General features: G+C 42.0%; 1 protein-coding gene across 1 annotated transcript in view; it reads left to right on the forward strand.

The window, feature by feature from the left end:
* The window catches only part of CLNK (cytokine dependent hematopoietic cell linker), a 204393-nt gene that overhangs the window by 148438 nt on the left and 38024 nt on the right, over positions 1-17931 (forward strand). The window contains exons 11-13 of the mRNA XM_070458116.1: positions 1133-1243; positions 9078-9105; positions 17392-17410. Coding sequence (XP_070314217.1) covers positions 1133-1243; positions 9078-9105; positions 17392-17410 — 158 coding nt within the window. The remainder of the gene's footprint in view (positions 1-1132; positions 1244-9077; positions 9106-17391; positions 17411-17931) is intronic.

A 17931-nucleotide genomic window follows, 5' to 3' on the forward strand; every position in this document is an offset into this window, starting at 1 on the left:
CACCTTCTCACCGCTCCTCTCTTTGCCCTCGCAGAGGGCAGCTTTATGAGCCAAGGTCTGTGTCTTTTTCTCCCTCTGTGTCCCCAGCATCACCAACAGGGCCTGACCCACTCTGTGAACAAGTGAGGGCCTGAGGGAATAAATGAGTGAGCGACTGGCTTTGGAACATTGTCCCATTTCGTTGGAGAGATTCAAAAGCTCAGGTTTTCCAATCCAGGGCAAATGAAAGGCTGCAATCATAGTTTCACCCCAGGCTGCCTAAAATGTCAACAGCTAGCATAGACCTAATGCAGCCTGTAGCAAATTACATCACAGTCTGGAAAAAAACAGAACTAGAACAGAGGGCAAGCTACAGGGAGAGCGACTGAGACTCGTTAGAATGAGTATTCTGACTTTCCAAGCTCCGGGTAGTGAGCCATCCCCCAAACTGCCATTTCCAACCCAAAGCAGCAGACACAGAAGGCAGGGCTGTCTGAATTCCGGGTCTGAGGAGCCATCTGTATGGCAGACCTCAGGTCCTCACTCTGACTCTTCTTTTTTTTAAATTAATTAATTTATTTATTTCAATTGGAGGCTAATTACTTTACAGTATTGTAGTAGTTTTTGCCATACACTCACATGAATCAGCCATGGGTGTACACGCATCCCCCATCCTGAATCCCCCTCCCACCTCCCTCCCCATCCCATCCCTCAGGGTCGTCCCAGTGCACCAGCCCTGAGCACCCTGTCTCATGCATTGAACCTGGACTCGCGATCTATTTCACATGTGGTAATATAGACATTTCAATGCTATTCTCTCAAATCATCCCACCCTCGCCTTCTCCCACAGAGTCCAACAGTCTGTTCTTTACATCTGTGTCTCTTTTGCTGTCTTGCATATAGGGTCACTGTTACCATCTTTCTGAATTCCATAAATATGTATTACTATACTGTATTAGTGTTTTTTCTTTCTGACTTACTTCACTCTGTATAATGGGCTCCAGTTTCATCCACCTCATTAGAACTGATTCAAATGCATTCTTTTTAATGGCTGAGTAATATTCCGTGGTGTATATGTACCACAGCTTTCTTATCCATTCATCTGCCAATGAACATCTAGGTTGCTTCCATGTCATTCTGACTCTTCACACAGGCCACCCGTCAAGCTTCCGAAGAAGTACCAGCCCCTCCCCCCGGAGCCGCCGAGCAGCAAGCCACCTTTCCCCCAGAGGCACACCTTCCATGAAACCCAGAGAGGGGCCAGGTGAGAGGCTTGCTGTCGCTGATGATGAGATGACCAGGGGACGGGGGGGAGGGGGAGGACGGCCACCTCTCGAAGTAGACTCCCCAGCCTGGCAGGGACAGCCACCCCCACCTTGAGGGAAAGCATCTCAGAAATCTCTATTTTGACTCCTTCATGGAAAATACACTTTCTTTTTATGTCCTTCTTCCTTACGTTGCAAAGAACAGGTTGTAGGGACCCAGCAAGATGGGGTTTGGATCCCAGTTGAGCCACTTTTGGCTGTAAAATTTCAGGAAGCTCTTACATATCTCTGAATCCTGCTTACTTATAAGAAGAAACTAACCATCCTTGTGAGGTAGAATTGTAAGTTTTCTCAAGTTCTAGGGTAGCATCTGTCGCAGCATAGGAAAGAAGAAAGAACAATCATTTAAACAGCATCTGCTGTCTGTACCTAACAGAATTAGACACCCGTAATCATATTTGGGGGCGTCCCTGGTGGCTCAGGCAGTAAAGTGTCTGCCTGCAATGCAAGAGGCCCGGGTTCAATCCCTGGGTCAGGAAGATCCCCTGGAGAAGGAAATGGCAACCCACTCCAGTACTCTTGCCTGGAAAATCCCATGGACGGAGTAGCCTGGTTGGCTACAGTCCATGGGGTCGCTAAGAGTGGGACACAGCTAAGCAACTTCACTTCACTCACAGCCCTATTTGGGGGCTTTACAAGTGGCACTGGTGGTAAAGAACCTGCCTGCCAATGCAGGAGATAAAAGAGACTCAGGTTTAATTCCAGGGTTGGGAAGATCCCCTGGAGGAGGGCATGGCCACTCACTCCAGTGTTCTTGCCTTGGAGAACCCCATGGACAGAGGAGCCTGGGGGGCTACAGTCCGTGGGGTCGCAAAGAGGCGGCCACGATGAAGTGACTGGGCATGCACGCATGCAGCCCAATCAAGTTTGATCTTCTAAGGCTTGAAAAGGCCAAAGCGCCCACCTCAGCAGAGGCACATAATAGGTGCCTGGTGAAAGGGCTCCCTACCCACAGGACACAAAAAGTGACTAAGATTCAGAGAAGTTAGGTGACTTGTCAAAGTTATAGGGTTGGTAAATGACTGTTGAGGGGGAAAAATATGCAAAGTCCATTGCAAGACGTTGGGAATGCCACCAGAACTAAGAGAGCTTTGTCTTACTTTTTTCCTTTTTTTTCATTGGGTTATAGTTGACTTACAATGTGTTGCTTTCAGGTGTATAGCAAAGTGAATCAGTTATTCATATACATAAATGCACTCTTTTTTTGGATTATTTTCCCATAAAGATCATCATAGAGTACTGAGTCGAGGTCCCTGTACTATACAGTAGATCCTCATTAGTAAACTATTTTATATATAGTAGTGTGTATGTCCGGAGAAGGCAATGGCAACCCACTCCAGTACTCTTGCCTGGAAAATCCCATGGACGGAGGAGCCTGGTTAGGCTACAGTCCATGGGGTCTCAAAGAGTCAGACACGACTGAGCGACTTCACTTTCACTTTTCACTTTCACGCATTGGAGAAGGAAATGGCAACCCACTCCACTGTTCTTGCCTGGAGAATCCCAGGGTCGGCAGAGCCTGGTGGGCTGCCGTCTGTGGGGTCGCACAGAGTCGGACACGACTGAAGCGACTTAGCAGCAGCAGCAGCAGTGTGTATGTCAATCCCAATCTCCCAGTTTATCCCTCTCCTCTTTCCTCTCTGGTAATCATAAAATTGTTTTCTACATCTGTGGCTCTATTTCTGTTTTGTAAATAAGTTCATTTGTACCATCACTTTAGATTCCGCATATAAATAATATCATATTTGTTCTTTTCTGAATGACTGACTTCACTCAGAATGAGTCTACAGGTCCATCCATATTGGTGCAAATGGCATTATTTCACTCCTTTATATGGCTGAGTAATACCCCACTGTATATATGTGCAACATCTTTATACATTCTTCTGTTGATGGACATTTAGATTGCTTCCATGTCTTGGCTATTGCAAATAGTGCTACAATAAACATTGGGGTACTTGTATCTTTTTGAATTATGGTTTTCTCTGGGTATATGTCCAGAAGTGGGATTGCTGGACCTATTTTTAGTTTTTGTAAGGAACCTCCACGCTGTTCTCCATAGTGGCTGTACCAATTTACATTCCCACCAACAGTATAGAAGTGTTCCCTTTTCTCCACACCCTCTTCAGCATTTATTGTTTGTAGATTTTTTGATGATGGCCATTCTGACTGGTGTGAGGTGATACCTTGGACTTTTAATTTGCATTTCTCTAGTAATTAGTGACATTGAGTATCTTTTCCATGCTTTTTGGCCATCCATATGTCTTCTTTGCAGAAATATCTTCCAGATCTTCTGCCTACTCTTTGATTGGGTTGGTTTTTGTTACTGAACTGCATGAGTTGTTTGTATGTTTTGGAGATTAATCCATCTCCTAAAGTAATGAAAATAAAAACAAAAACAAACAAATGGGACCTAATCAAACTTAAAAGCTTTTGCACAGCAAAGGAAACCATAAACAAAATGAAAAGACAATCCACAAAATGAGAGAAAATATTTGCAAAAGAAATGACCGAGAACCTTGCTTTAGGAAGTGAGTTTTCTATTTATTTTTAGCTGTGCCCAGCTATGTCATCAGATGGCCATTGCTAATAACCATGTGGGAAACACCACTTGAGGCTGTTGTGAGGTTCACTTTATCTGAAAACAGAAGGAAGGCTGGAGATCTGAGTGCCTTTGGCCAGCTCGGGCTCTCTGCTTTCCTGACAGCTGCTCCCTGGGCCAAGTGGGCTGAATCACCCCCTGGAGCGTCTGTGTTTACATCTGGGGATCAACTGCCCAGTGAAGGCAGCCGACAGCTGCAGGCCTTCCAGTTGGCTTTGCTTACCCCAGGTGGTGGGGTGGCCCCCGAGTCTGTGTTTCAGCCTGTGTTCCAATCTGTGTTTCAGCCAGGCGTACTGCAGTCCATGGGGTCACAAAGAGGTGGACACTGAACAACAACAACAATAAACTTGGCTTCACGAAACAATTGCTGAATTAGAGCCCTTCAGTTCAGGAAAATGTCATTTAGATCACTCATTGACAGCCCGAAGCCAGGACAGAACACTGATGTTTGGAGAATGTTGGTTAGACATTCTCAACCACTTGTGGGTCATCATTATGATTTTTGCAATATCCATGTGCTTCATAGTTTTTGCTCAGCTTTTTTTTTTTTTTTAATAGATGTATTTAAAAGGGAAACATAGCACTACCATAAGTAACCACAACACAGTTTCAGAGCAAAACTTTCAGTCTGGAGGAGGTTTTTTTCTGTTAAAGGGGAAAAAAAATAAAGTTAGAGTGATGTTCAAGATATATGGGCTTTCCTGGTGGCTCAGATAGTAAAGAATCTGCCTGTAATGCAGGAGACCCAAGTTCAATCTCTGGGTTGATAAGATTCCCCTGGAGGAGGGCATGGCAACCCACTCCAATATTCTTGTCTGGAGAATCCCATGGACAGGGGAGCCTGGTGGGCTACAGTCCATGGGGTGGCAAAGAGTCGGACATGACTGGGCAACAAACAGTTTTAAGATATACTAACCACTACGTGGAAACTCTCTCCTTGATATAATTAGAAAGAGGAAAAAAAGAAAACTTTCCCACTCTGTATCCATTGTAATTTGAATGCCATGATACATGCACTGAATAAAAATCAGCCTGAGAGGTCAGGAGCATAATCATTGCTTGCTGCAGCTCTAGCTGCACATGGGCCACTTTGGAGTTCTCAGCATTCTGCAAAGAGCAATGCTTCAATCTGCAGTTTTCTGATAAGGACAGAGAACTGCAGCCTGGTCATTGAGCTCTGAAATTTCCTTTAAGCTTCAGCCAACTCAGTGGCCCAAAGTGCAGGGTTCAGCCAAAATATAAATTAAATAAAGTCTGTACTATTTTAAAAACTTTACTTTTAATTGGAAGATAATTGCTTTGCAATGTTGTGTTGGTTTCTGCCATGTGAGTGTGAGTGTGTTCGTCACTCAGTCGTGTCCGACTCTTTGCAACCCCATGGACTGTAGCCCACCAGGCTCCTCTGTCCAGGGGATTCTTCAGGCAAGAATACTGGAGTGGGTTACCATTTCTTCCTCCAGAGGATCTTCCCAGCTAGGGATTGAACCCGGGTCTCCCGCATTGCAGGCAGATTCTTTACTTTCTGAGCCGCCAGGGACAACATGAATCTATGTCCGCTCCTTCTTGAACCTCCCTCCCACCCTCTATTCCTTCCCATCCCTCTAGTTTTGTCACAGAGCCCTGGGTTGAGCTCCCTGTGTTGAACACAGCAATTCCCATTAGCTATCTATTTTACACACGGTAATGTTTATGTTCATTCAATGCCACTCTCTCAGTTCATCCCACCCTCTCCTTCCATCGCTGTATCCACAAGTTTGTTCCCTATGTCTGTGTCTCTATTCCTGCCCTGCAAATAGGTTCATCAGTACCGTTTTTCTAGATTCCATATATATGCTTTAATATGCGATATTTGTTTTTCTCTTATGACTTTCTTCACTGTATATACAATAATGACAGATGAATGGATAAAGAAGCTGTAGTACATATATACAATGGAAGTCTGTGATATTTTTATCAACGAAGCACTCATTTGCCTACCTATGGTTTTCCCTCTTCAACCTTGCTGACACCACATCAGCTCAGGCAACCTTAATATACATGTTCTGATGGTTTGGGAGATGGAAAAAATCCTTATACATATTGAGAAACTGTAAAGAGAAAGTATGGATTACAAAGAAGATACATGAATTCACATGCATGAATGGAAACTATGGATTTTAAAGTGTGAACTTTATTATCGTTATAGTTTTACAATATGGATATATAATGATAGGTATTGCCTATAATGATATAATCTATCATGACAGATATTGCCTTTGAGGGAAACGGGGTTAAGGACACATGGATGTTTCTGTATGATTTCCTACCACTGTGTGAGCACTGCAGTTATGTCAGAATGAGGAGTTTAAGTTGAGGAGGGTGTGAATGTTAAAAGTGTCCTGCAGATGTAAGGCGTTCTTTTTCGCCACATAGCTTTCATATGTATTATTTCATGAGAACCTTAATCAACCCTCTTCATTTCTGTCTGCGTTTACCCATTTCACAGGTGGGGAAATGAAGCTTCAGAGAGGAAACTTTACTTATTGAACGTGATGGAACTCAGAGATAACAGAACAAGGACTCAAATCCAATTCATTTGAAACTAAGCCCAAAACTAAGAGAGGTTCTGGAAGGGCTATTTTGACAGTAAAAATAGTGTTATCCTCAAATACACGCTGAGCACCACTTATGCACGGGGAGGAGCGTGCAAAACTTATATTGTGTAGTCAAGGACCATGCGTTATTTATTAACCACCTCCAGCAGCTAATCATGGGACAATTTACGAGTGGAAAGATGCTCTCAGAGAGGCAGGCTGGGGCTAGAGGGGGAGGCCAGAGTCCCCCCTGCTCCTCTATTCCATCACTTTATGCGGGTCTCTCTGTCTCCATAAATCTCATTAAAAAGGACCCCTGAAAGCCAATACCTTCATTTCATGTGTGAGGGGGGAAACCAACTCGTGGGAGTCTTGTCACCACAGGCATTTCAATGCCCAAGGACATTTGTTGCTCCTTGAGAGGACTTCTTACTTCCTAAGTGGATTCTCACTTTAAAATCCAGGTTTTGAAAGTTACCAATTTAAAAGGCCAATTTTCCTGAAGTCTTAAATTTCCATCTATAAATATATGCTGTGCTAAGTTGTTTCAGTCGTGTCCGACTCTTTGCAACCCCATGGACTGTAGCCTGCCAGCCTCCTCTGTCCATGGGATTTTCCAGGCAAGAATACTGGAGTGGGTTGCTATTTCCTTCTCCATCTATAAATATAGCACTATAAATGGAGTGCTTTTATCTAAACAGAAAGACAATCCCTCTGCTTGTCACATTACATAGGTTAAAACATAAGACTTTGAGGAACTCAGTTAAATATCCTTAAACTTTTGAAACGCCTTTATTCGCTTCATGTAATTGATTTTTTAAGTACTTCAAATGCTGACAGGGCAGGTTTAAACCCTAACATACCAAACTTTAACATTTCATTTTTATAAATCTAATAAAGTGAATGTATAATTATAGAAAAATTCAAGTTCTCTTAAACAGTTGGAATGGTTTAGAAATGAAGTTGAACATAGCTTGACTCGTATTAACTTAAAATCACAAGTCTAAAAGCAATTACCCAATTTAAATTGAAGCCACATGGCCGATTGTCAGTATTTCTAAGATGCCAGAGTTTCTTAAACATTAAAAACATTGAGATTGGCCTCATTTTAACCCCAAACGAATTAATACTTTGGGTGTCTGTTCTACCTTATTACTTCTACTCATACCTCTTTATCTTCCACTTGCCCCGTTAAGAGGGAGAGGCAGGGTACAGATGCATTATCTCAGATGGGCTGATGAAACAGGTTAAAAAAACATGGGACCTCAGCACACTCGCTTCTTGCTTAGAGATCTAAGACCAGGGTATAGCTTCTGAGTGCTATATGCTGCTGGCAGCGTCTTACCTGATACAGACAGACCTTTATCACCCTAGCTCAACAGCCTTAAACTGGGATTGGTGTTGCAACCTTAATCTCCTAACATCTCTTCTGTTCCAGTCTTCTCACAGGCAGAGGTAGACAGAGGTACACATCACCCCAACCCCCTTCATAGCCACGTCTTCTGGCTTTGCCCACATCCTCACAATAGTGCCCACTGGATGCCCGACATGTTCCTTTTTATCTCCAGCAATGCTCACAATGAGGCTTCCCTGGTGGCTCAGTGGTAAAGAATCTGCCTGCAGATGCAGGTGACCCAGGTTCGACCCTGGGGTCGGGAAGATCCCCTGGAGGAGGAAATGGCAACCACTCCAGTACTCTTGCCTGGGAAATCCCACAGACAGAGGAGCCTGGCAGGCTACACCCCATGGGGTGGCAAGGAGTTGGACACAACTGAGCAAATAAACAATAACAACAATTTTCACAGTAAGCCTCTAGGATAAATATCCTTGTGGCCACTTTCAGATGAGAAAAAATGAGGTTTATGGGGAGTACATGTAAATCCATGGCTAATTCATATCAATGTATAACAAAAACTACTGTAATGATGTAAAGTAATTAGCCTCCAACTAATAAAAATTAAAAAAAAAAAATGAGGTTTAGAGAGGCTAATTAACTCAACTGTCAATATAATGAAAGGTTTGGAGTTTCTTCTGAGACAATCCAATGGTCCAAAGTCTACTTTATCCAAGTCCCTGTTGAATTCTCCTCCTCCCATTCAGTTTCATGTTCTTTCTTGTCTCAGATCTCCTCCTGTTATCAGCATCCTTTTTCTCACACAGGCCTTCCTCGGTCCTGCTGTACCACAACTTCACACCTAAAATTCTTGATACTTCCTCAAATTAAAAAAAAAAAAAAAAAGGAGTTTTAAAATCAAGGTAATAATAGCAGGTCCTTCTGTGCTAATGAAATTTGACATGGAAAACCAAATGTCAGTAGGAATGATGATGTTATTTAAATTCTCCTAAAACGAGAGGCAAGTTTATTCATATCCTTTCTGTCACCACCTTTTATATTGGCTCGTAACTTCTTTTGCTTAGAAAATTATGAGAAAAGTAACCTGACTTTAATTTTATAGAACAGTGATAAATATCACACTGGACTATGGGCTATTAATTTGACAATGAAAATGTAATCAAAGAGCTTTAAGAGCTCAGAATGATTTTATCCTGATCATTATGAGCTGTATTTTATGTAACATCATATTTCTTTCCCTTGCAGACAGATAAGCTTAAAGAACTTAAGTGAGGTAAGTAGCAATTCTGTCCTAGGAAACAAAAAAAAGGGAATTTTTTTGCATTAACTGTCTGTGATGGGCAAGATGCTTAGTTATCATAACAGCTATGCTCAATATGTATTAATAGCCTATTTTTTTAAAAAATCATTTTTAATTGGAGGCTGCAGTCCATGGGGTCACAAAGAGACATGGCTGAGTGACTGAACTGAACTGAATTGCTTTACAATGTTGTATTGGTTTCTGCAATGTAAACAATGTAAACTAGCTGTGAATATACATATCTCACCTCCGTCTTGAGCTTCCCTCCCTTCCCAGATCCAATCCCACCCTGTAGGTAGTCACAGAGCACCAGCATGAGCTTCCTGTGCTACATAACAACTTCCCACTAGCTGTCTATTTTACACAATTATAAAGTACCCTACTTTAAAGGCGATAAAACTAAAGCAAAACAAGCTAAGCCTGAGATTTTAAATGAAATCCCTATTTGCCACCACATTCAGTGTTTTTGGAAGACATGAGGTCTCCACCAATGACTTCCATTCTTCAGCATTTCAGAAGTAAATGTTGGAAATTGTGATACAATTTCCTGACTATTTGTTCCTCACAAGAAAGGAGTGCAAAGTGGATTATATAGGAGATACAGAGTCACACAGACCTGATTTAGAATCCCACTCTGCCATCAACAACTTTGTGAACTTGAGCAAATCCTCCTGTCCTCACCCCACCCCTGTTCTATTCTGTTTTCCCAACCAAAAAATAGAAACGGGTATCCTCAACTTGGCAAAGTCGATGTGGCAAAGTCAGTCAAAGTCGGCACGTAAATGTCCAGGTGAGCAGCAGAGGCTCGATAAGTGGCATGAAGGTCAGGTCAGAGGGAGCTGTCTTAGAGCCCCTTAGATGGTGACTTCTTTAAGCCCCAAAGAAGAAGGTCCTTAAGCCAACAGCAGGCCCTCATTTCACTCCCCACTGGCCTCCTAAGGGATTTGGTTCTTATCTTAGTATTTGACCTATGCTTTTATGTATAGAACTTGGAGGTTGATCCCCTTCTTTCTTTCTTTTGATGTCAAAAACTTGGCCTCCATGCACTGATGCTGAATGCAATCTCAGACACAGAGTTTTGGGTGAAACAGAAAGGAATAGCTTTATTGCTTTGCCAGGCAAAGGCTCACAACGGGTTCCTGCCCCTGAAAGCTGTGTGTCCCAACGCTAGAGGATATGGTGAGGAGTTTTTTATAGCAATAGTTCAAGGGTGAGGTTGCTGATAAGAGTAGGGTGTGTGCAGGGCCTCTTTTAATCTGGCTCCAGGTGGTCTCCTGATGAGTTTCTATGGTTCCTGAGGTCATCAAACTGTGACCTCTCTCTGGAATGAAGAATTGTATCAGGTAGTTAACATTTTCACTTATTGGGGGTTTTAGTAGTTCTTCAGAAGACCATCCCCAAGAAAAAGAAATGCAAAAAGGCAAAATGATTGTCTGAGGAGGCCTTACAAGCAGCCATGAAAGAAAAGATGTGAAAGGCAAAGGAGAAAAGGAAAGATATATCCATTTGAATGCAGAGTTCCAGAGAAGAGCAAGGAGAGATAAAAAAGCCTTTCTCAGTGATCATTGCAAAGAAGTAGAGGGAAAAAAATAGAATGGGAAAGACTAGAGATTTCTTCAAGAAAATTAGAGATACCAAGGGAACATTTCATGCAAGACAGGCTCAATAAAGGACAGAAATTGTATGGACCTAACAGAAGCAGAAGACATTAAAAAGAGGTGGCAAGATACACAGAAGCACTATACAAAAAAGATCTTCATGACCCACATAATCACGATGGTGTGATCACTCACGTAGAGCCAGACATCCTGGAATGTGAAGTCAAGTGGGCCTTAGGAAGCATCACTACGAACAAAGCTAGTGGAGGTGATAGAATTCCAGTTGAGCTATTTCAAAACCTAAAATGATGCTGTTAAAATGCTGGACTCAATATGCCAGCAAATTTGGAAAATTCGGCAGTGGCCACAGGACTGGAAAAGGTCAGTTTTCATCCCAATCTCAAAGAAAGGCAATGCCAAAGAATGCTCAAACTACCGCACAATTGCACTCATCTCACACACTAGCAAAGTAATGCTCAAAATTCCCCAAGCTAGCCATCAACAGTATGTGAACTGTGAACTTTCTGATGTTCAAACTGGCTTTACAAAGGCAGAGGAACCAGAGATCAAATTGCCAACATCCGCTGGATCATCAAAAAAGCAAGAGAGTTCCAGAAAAACATCTACTTCTGCCTTATAGACTATGCCAAAGCCTTTGACTGTGGATCACAATAAACTGTGGAAAATTCTTAAAGAGAAGGGAATACCAGACCACCTGACCTGCCTTCTGAGAAATCTGTATGCAGGTTAGGAAGCAACAGTTAGAACTGAACATGGAACAACAGACTGGATCCAAATTGGGAAAGGAGTACATCAAGGCTGTATATTGTTACCCTGCTTATTTAACTTATATGCAGAGTACATTATGAGAAACATTAGACTGGAAGCATAAGCTGGAATCAAGATTGTCGGGAGAAATATCAGTTAGGTCAGATATGCAGATGACACCATCCTTATGGGAGAAAGCGAAGAAGAACTAAAGAGCCTCTTGATGTAAGTGAAAGAGGAGAGCGAAAAAGTTGGCTTAAAACTCAGCATTCAGAAAACTAAGATGATGGCATCTGGTCCCATCACTTCATGGCAAATAGATGGGGAAACAGTGGAAACAGGGACAGACTTTATTTTGGGGGGCTCCAAAATCACTGCAGATGGTGACTGCAGCCATGAAATTAAAAGACGCTTGCTCCTTGAAAGAAAAGTTATGACCAAACTAGACAGCTTATTAAAAACCAGAGACATTACTTTGCCTAGAAAGGTCCATCTAGTCAAAGCTATGGTTTTTCCAGTAAACATGTATGGATGTGAGAGTTGAGCTATAAAGAAAGTGAGCACCGAAGAACTGATGCTTTTGAACTGTGGTGTTGGAGAAAAAAAAAAAAAAAAAAAGAGTCCCTTGAACTGCAAGGAAATCCAACCAGTCAATCCTCAAGGAAATCAGTCCTGAATATTCATTGGAAGGACTGATGCTGAAGCTGAAACTCCAATACTTTGGCCACCTGATGTGAAGACCTGACTCATTTGAAAAGACCCAGATGCTGGGAAAGATTGAATGTGGGAGAGAAGGGGACGACAGAAGATGAGATGGTTGGATGGCATCACTGACTCAATGGACATGAGTTTGGGTAAACTCTGACAGTTGGTGATGGACAGGGAAGACTGGCATGCTGTAGTCTATGGGGTCGCAAAGAGTCAGACATGACTGAGCGACTGAGCTGATATTGATACAGAAGAGCTCAAAGATATTATGTTTATCCCTTGAGGCAGAACCAGGACTGCACTATTGTTTCTTGGCTTCTCCTCCTTTGTCTCTGTATCCCTTCCCTTCCCTGAGTTTGCCTTTTAGGACTCTGGGAAGATCATGGAGTCTGAAGTCAGTTCAGTTCAGTTCAGTAGCTCAGTCGTGTCCAACTCTTTGTGACCCCATGAACGGCAGCACACCAGGCCTCCCTGTCCATCACCAACTCCCGAAGTCTACGCAAACCCATGTCCATTGAGTCAGTGATGCCATCCAACCATCTCATCCTCTGTCGTCCCCTTCTCCTCCTGCCCTCAATCTTTCCCAGCATCAGGGTCTTTTCCAATGAATCAGCTCTTCACATCAGGTGGCCAAAGTATTGGAGTTTCAACTTCAACATCAGTCCTTCCAATGAACACCCAGGACTCATCTTTAGGATGAACTGGTTGGATCTCCTTGCAGTCCAAGGGACTATCAGGAGTCTTCTCCAACACCACAGTTCAAAAGCATCAATTCTTCACTGCTCAGCTTTCTTTATAGTCTAACTCTCACATCCATACATGACCACTGGAAAAACCATAGCCTTGACTAGACAGACCTTTGTTGGCAAAGTAATGTCTCTGCTTTTTAATATGCTGTCTAGGTTGGTCATAACTTTCCTTCCAAGGAGTAAGCATCTTTTAATTTCATGGCTGCAATCACCATCTGCAGTGACTGTGGAGCCCCCCCAAAATAAAGTCTGACACCGTTTCCACTGTTTCCCCATCTATTTGCCATGAAGTGATGGGACCAGATGCCATGATCTTAGTTTTTTGAATGTTGAACTGTAAGCCAACTTTTTCACTCTCCTCTTTGACTTTCATCAAGTGGCCCTTTAGTTCCTCTTCACTCTCTGCCATCTGTTCCCTATAAAAACAAGGAACTGGGTCACAGAAAGGCTTCTGCCCCCAGGAGCCCCACAGGGCTGCTCAGTTTCATTTTCTCTCTATTTCTTTCTCCTTTCTTCTTTCTTTCCTTCCTTCCTTCCTTCCTTTCTTCCTGGTATTATGAGAATGTTAGACTTGAGTCACATTTCTAGCTTGCCCCTCAAGCTAGGTAGTTATACCTCCAATCCATAAGACGAGAATATCAAGGAGGATAACACATGAGTAATGCATGAAGGATTTATTCAGGACTCCACCCAGCTTATCCTCTTCTGCAAGTTGTTGGACTTCCAAGTGCCAGCAGGAAGGAGAAAGTAGGGGTGGTCTTCTGCAGCTGAAGGAACCCACACATCTAAAGGGACTCCACCCTTTTCTTCCTGAGGATCAGCTAATGCGTCCCAAGTAGGCTGCCACTCAAGATGACCATTATTCACCGCTCAGTATGAAAGGGCAATAGGCCCACCAATCATAAACAAGTAAGAAGGAAGTGGAAATGCCTGCCTTGGACAGCAGGGATCCTGCAGGACAGTTTGTTTTTCTTGCAACTTTCATTGGCATTCTGCTGGAAATTGATAACATCTAAAGAACAACAAGGTCTAGTGGAAGAACACATTTTTCTTCCTTATCTCTTGCCAAGACACTTCCTCATTGTTCTTGCCAAAACACTTCCTCATTGTTTGGACTGAGAGTCAAGGTCATTTCTCTATTTCAAAAGCCCATCTCATAGGGCACATGCCATGCTTGTGTGAGTGTTAAATTCTTGCTTAAATTACATCTTGAGGACCAGAATTCATTCCAGCAGAAGTGATGTGCCACCTGCCACCCCCCCTCCCCAAAAACCAACAACAACTAAGAGAAAAAAAGAGGGCTTCCCTGATGGATCAGACAGTAAGGAATCTGGTTGTAGTGCAGGAGGCCAGTGTTTGGTCCCTAAGCCAGGAAGATCCCCTGGAGAAGGAAGCGGAAATCCACTCCAGTATTCTTGCCTGGAGGATTCCATGGACAGGGGAAGCTGGCTGTTGCAAAGGTTGCAATGGACAGGGAGTCTATGGGGTTGCAAAGAGTCAGACAAGACTGAATGACTAACACATACACATAAGAGAAAAAGAAGCCTCAGAAAAGTGGCAAGAATTGCCAGCTGGCGGACAGATGGAGCCAGTGCTGAAAGCCTGAAGTCTCAATCTACTTTCCATGTCCATAGTTCTGCCCTGGGAAATATGTGACTCACCTGAAATGAAGTAGTGAAAAACAAGAAGAAAGAAACAGATGAAAGGATGGGATGAGAAGAAGGTGGGAAATGAAAAAGAAGGCATTATATTTAACTTGAATGTGTTAATTTTATAACAAAAAAAAATCTAGATTTCACTCTTTTTCTATTTATTTATTTATTTATTTATTTATTTTTTTACCTTTTGCAATCCTCTTTAATGTCTGGCTGAACAGAGACAGCTGGAGTCCTTGTTTTCTTAACTTTACTTAACATTGGAATATAGTTGACTATAGGGCTTACCTTGCGGCTCAGCTGGTAAAGAATACACCTGCCATGTGGGAGACCTGAGTTTGAACCCTGGGTAGGGAAGATCTCCTGAAGAAGGGAAAGGCTACCCACTCCAGTATTCTGGCCTGGAGAATTCCATGGACTGTATAGTCCATGGGGTTGCAAAGAGTCAGCCACGACTGAGCGACTTTCACTTCATAGTTGACTTAGAGTATTGTGTCAGTTTCAGGGGTACAGCAAAGTGATGCAGTTATCCATACACATACATCTGTTCTTCTTCAGATCTCTTTCCCATATAGGTTATTACAGAATATTCTGTATTTGAGTATATTGAGAATATTCTGTATATTGAGTAGAGTTCCCTGTGCTATACGATGGGTCCTTAACGATTATCTATCTTATATAGTCTAGTACTTCCCCACCACCACCTTTGCCCTTTGGTCACTATAAATTTGTTTTCTATGTCTGTGAGTGTGTTTCTGTTTTAGAAATAAGTTGATTTGTATCATTTTTTTAATATTTCACATATAAGTGATATTATTAATATATTATATTTGGATCTAGAGATTGTTATATTAAGTGAAGTCAGAGTAAAGCAAATATCTCTCCACTTTTCTAATTGCATTTGATTTTAAATTCAGAGCCCTCAAGCAAAAAGTTGGCTGGGTCTCATGTAAACAAAACAAGAGCTCTCTCAGACAGATGGCTTCTCAGCTGTATTTACAGCAAGACTTTCTCTCTCCTTTGACAAGCCTGAGAACCATAGCACAAAAGATTGAGCACTTTGAACTGGCCGGTTCAAAGTGTTGGAGAGGACTCAGTGTGGAGACTTTCAAGCCACTCATGAGGATCGATTCATTCATTACCCTATTTATGTAGCCTATTGTTGCTGCTGTTGTCACCTAATCGTCCAACTCTTTGCGACCCCATGGACTGCAGCACGCCAGGCTTCCCTGTCCCTCACCGTCTCCTGGAGCTTGCTCAAACTCATGTCCACTGAGCCGGTGATGTCATCCAACCCCCTCATCCTTTGTCGTCCCCTTCTCCTCCTGCCTTCAGTCTATAGTTTTGCCTTGAGTCGCTGGCCATGAGGAAATGTATGTCCTCTTTTCAGAATCCTAGGGGATGCCAAGTTCCTTAAGATAAAAGGGCTTCTCTGTTGGCCTGCCTTAGACAAGACATACGATGCCTCTCTGAGATATTTGTTGATACAGATTTCTTGTCTATGAAACTAGTGTGAGTCAGGAGACCTGGGCTCCAGAGTCCGCCCAGTGACAAGATAATTCTGGGACTCTGGGCAAATGGCACCAGCTCTTTGGACCTCGTATGCATTCTACTGGCTTTAACTTTTTATGGACCTCAGACCACTTGGAAAATTTGATGAAAAGTATGATAAACCTTTCCCACCCCCAGAAAAAAAAATGCACATATTTACAGAAGAAAAAAATCAGTTTTAATTTCAGAAGGTTAATGAACCCCATTAGGCCATTCAAGGACCTCTTGCATCCCCCAGGTTAAGAAACTCTTGTCCAAATGATACTTGTAGACCTCCTCAACTGCTGTAATGCATGAAATGGAGTTTAGAGAATTATTTGCAGTTAAGTAAATACTTCAGCAAATACTGTGCTTCTCGCAAGGCATTTTAATTCTTCAAAAGTGTAATAGGACTCCAGGATGCAATCCAACTAAGCACATAGACTTTCATAATGAAGAATGATCAGGAATTCACTATTAAGGAAAGAAAGAGAAAGAAAATGTTTGGAAAGAGAAATGGTTGCCTTAAAAAGAATATTGTGAATATTTTCATGTTCATCTTTAAAAATAAAAATTCCAAAGCAGGTATAAAGAAAATTAACCATGGCTTTCATCACTTAAACACAAACTCTATTAAAATTTTATCATCTCTCTTCAAATCCTGTTTTCTATAATACAACCACACAAACACACACACACACACACATACACACACACTGCTTTTAAATATATCATAAGCCCCATTTTTATCCTGAAGTTTTTATGTAACTTTGAGACATTGATAAAGTACAATTTTATGCCATACTGTATATAAATAATTGCAATGAATTTCTAATTTTGCAATAGTGAATATAGCACCAAAATTTATTTAATATTTCCCACTTAGAGGGTATATAGATTGTTTCCAGTGTTTTTATATTATAAGTAATGATGTACTGGACATCTTTTTACACGGAACTTGATCCAGATTTCAGGTTGTTGTCTTAGAAAAAGAAACTTCTCGATGGAATTATTGGGATAAGAATAAGAGCATTTCTTGGTTTCAAAAATAGTCAAAGCAATTTATAGTCCCATTAGCAGACTGTATATTTGCCTGTTACTTCAGAGTATAAAACAAGGAGTATAAAATTTTTATTTTTGCCTAGTCTTTTGGAGGCATATTCACAGATTTTTAAAAATCTATACTAACAGAAATGTTGCCCAAACTCACTAAGAGTCACTCAATAATATTCTCTTTTTAATTCAATACAGGTCCTTGGAACAGAGAAAGGTGAACTGTTTATATTTGTTTTCTTATCCTAACACCATTAAGTGAACACCATTACGCTAAGTCCTATTTCCAGGTTAATAGCATTAGTCTTTTTTTTTTTTTTTTTTTTAAGAACTGGTTGTTTCAGGCCCTGGGATATATGGGCATGTGTGTGTGTGCATGTGTGCATGATGACATGATCCAGATGGATTCAGGACCTCAGAGTATATTCCAGAGTCCTGTGATCTAAACAGGATGATTTAAATTGGACATGGGGTAGAATTCTTCAGCTACAGGCTAGTGACAAGGAGGCTTGCTGTCACCCCCCAATATTTTGGAAGGATATTGCTGGCCTGCTGCTCCATAGAAGCTCTGAGTCTCTCCATCTTTGATGTCAGTCACTCACACACATCAACCCTCATGTGTGCACATGTACACACATATACACACTGCTGGTGTCACTATTGTGGAAGCATGGAATTCAATACTCGCTAGCTGGGAGGATGCTAATCTGGTGATACCTTCATGCCCACCTTTGAGAT

The sequence above is a fragment of the Odocoileus virginianus genome, chromosome 29 (assembly GCF_023699985.2).
Source record: "Odocoileus virginianus isolate 20LAN1187 ecotype Illinois chromosome 29, Ovbor_1.2, whole genome shotgun sequence".
Taxonomy (NCBI): domain Eukaryota; kingdom Metazoa; phylum Chordata; class Mammalia; order Artiodactyla; family Cervidae; genus Odocoileus; species Odocoileus virginianus.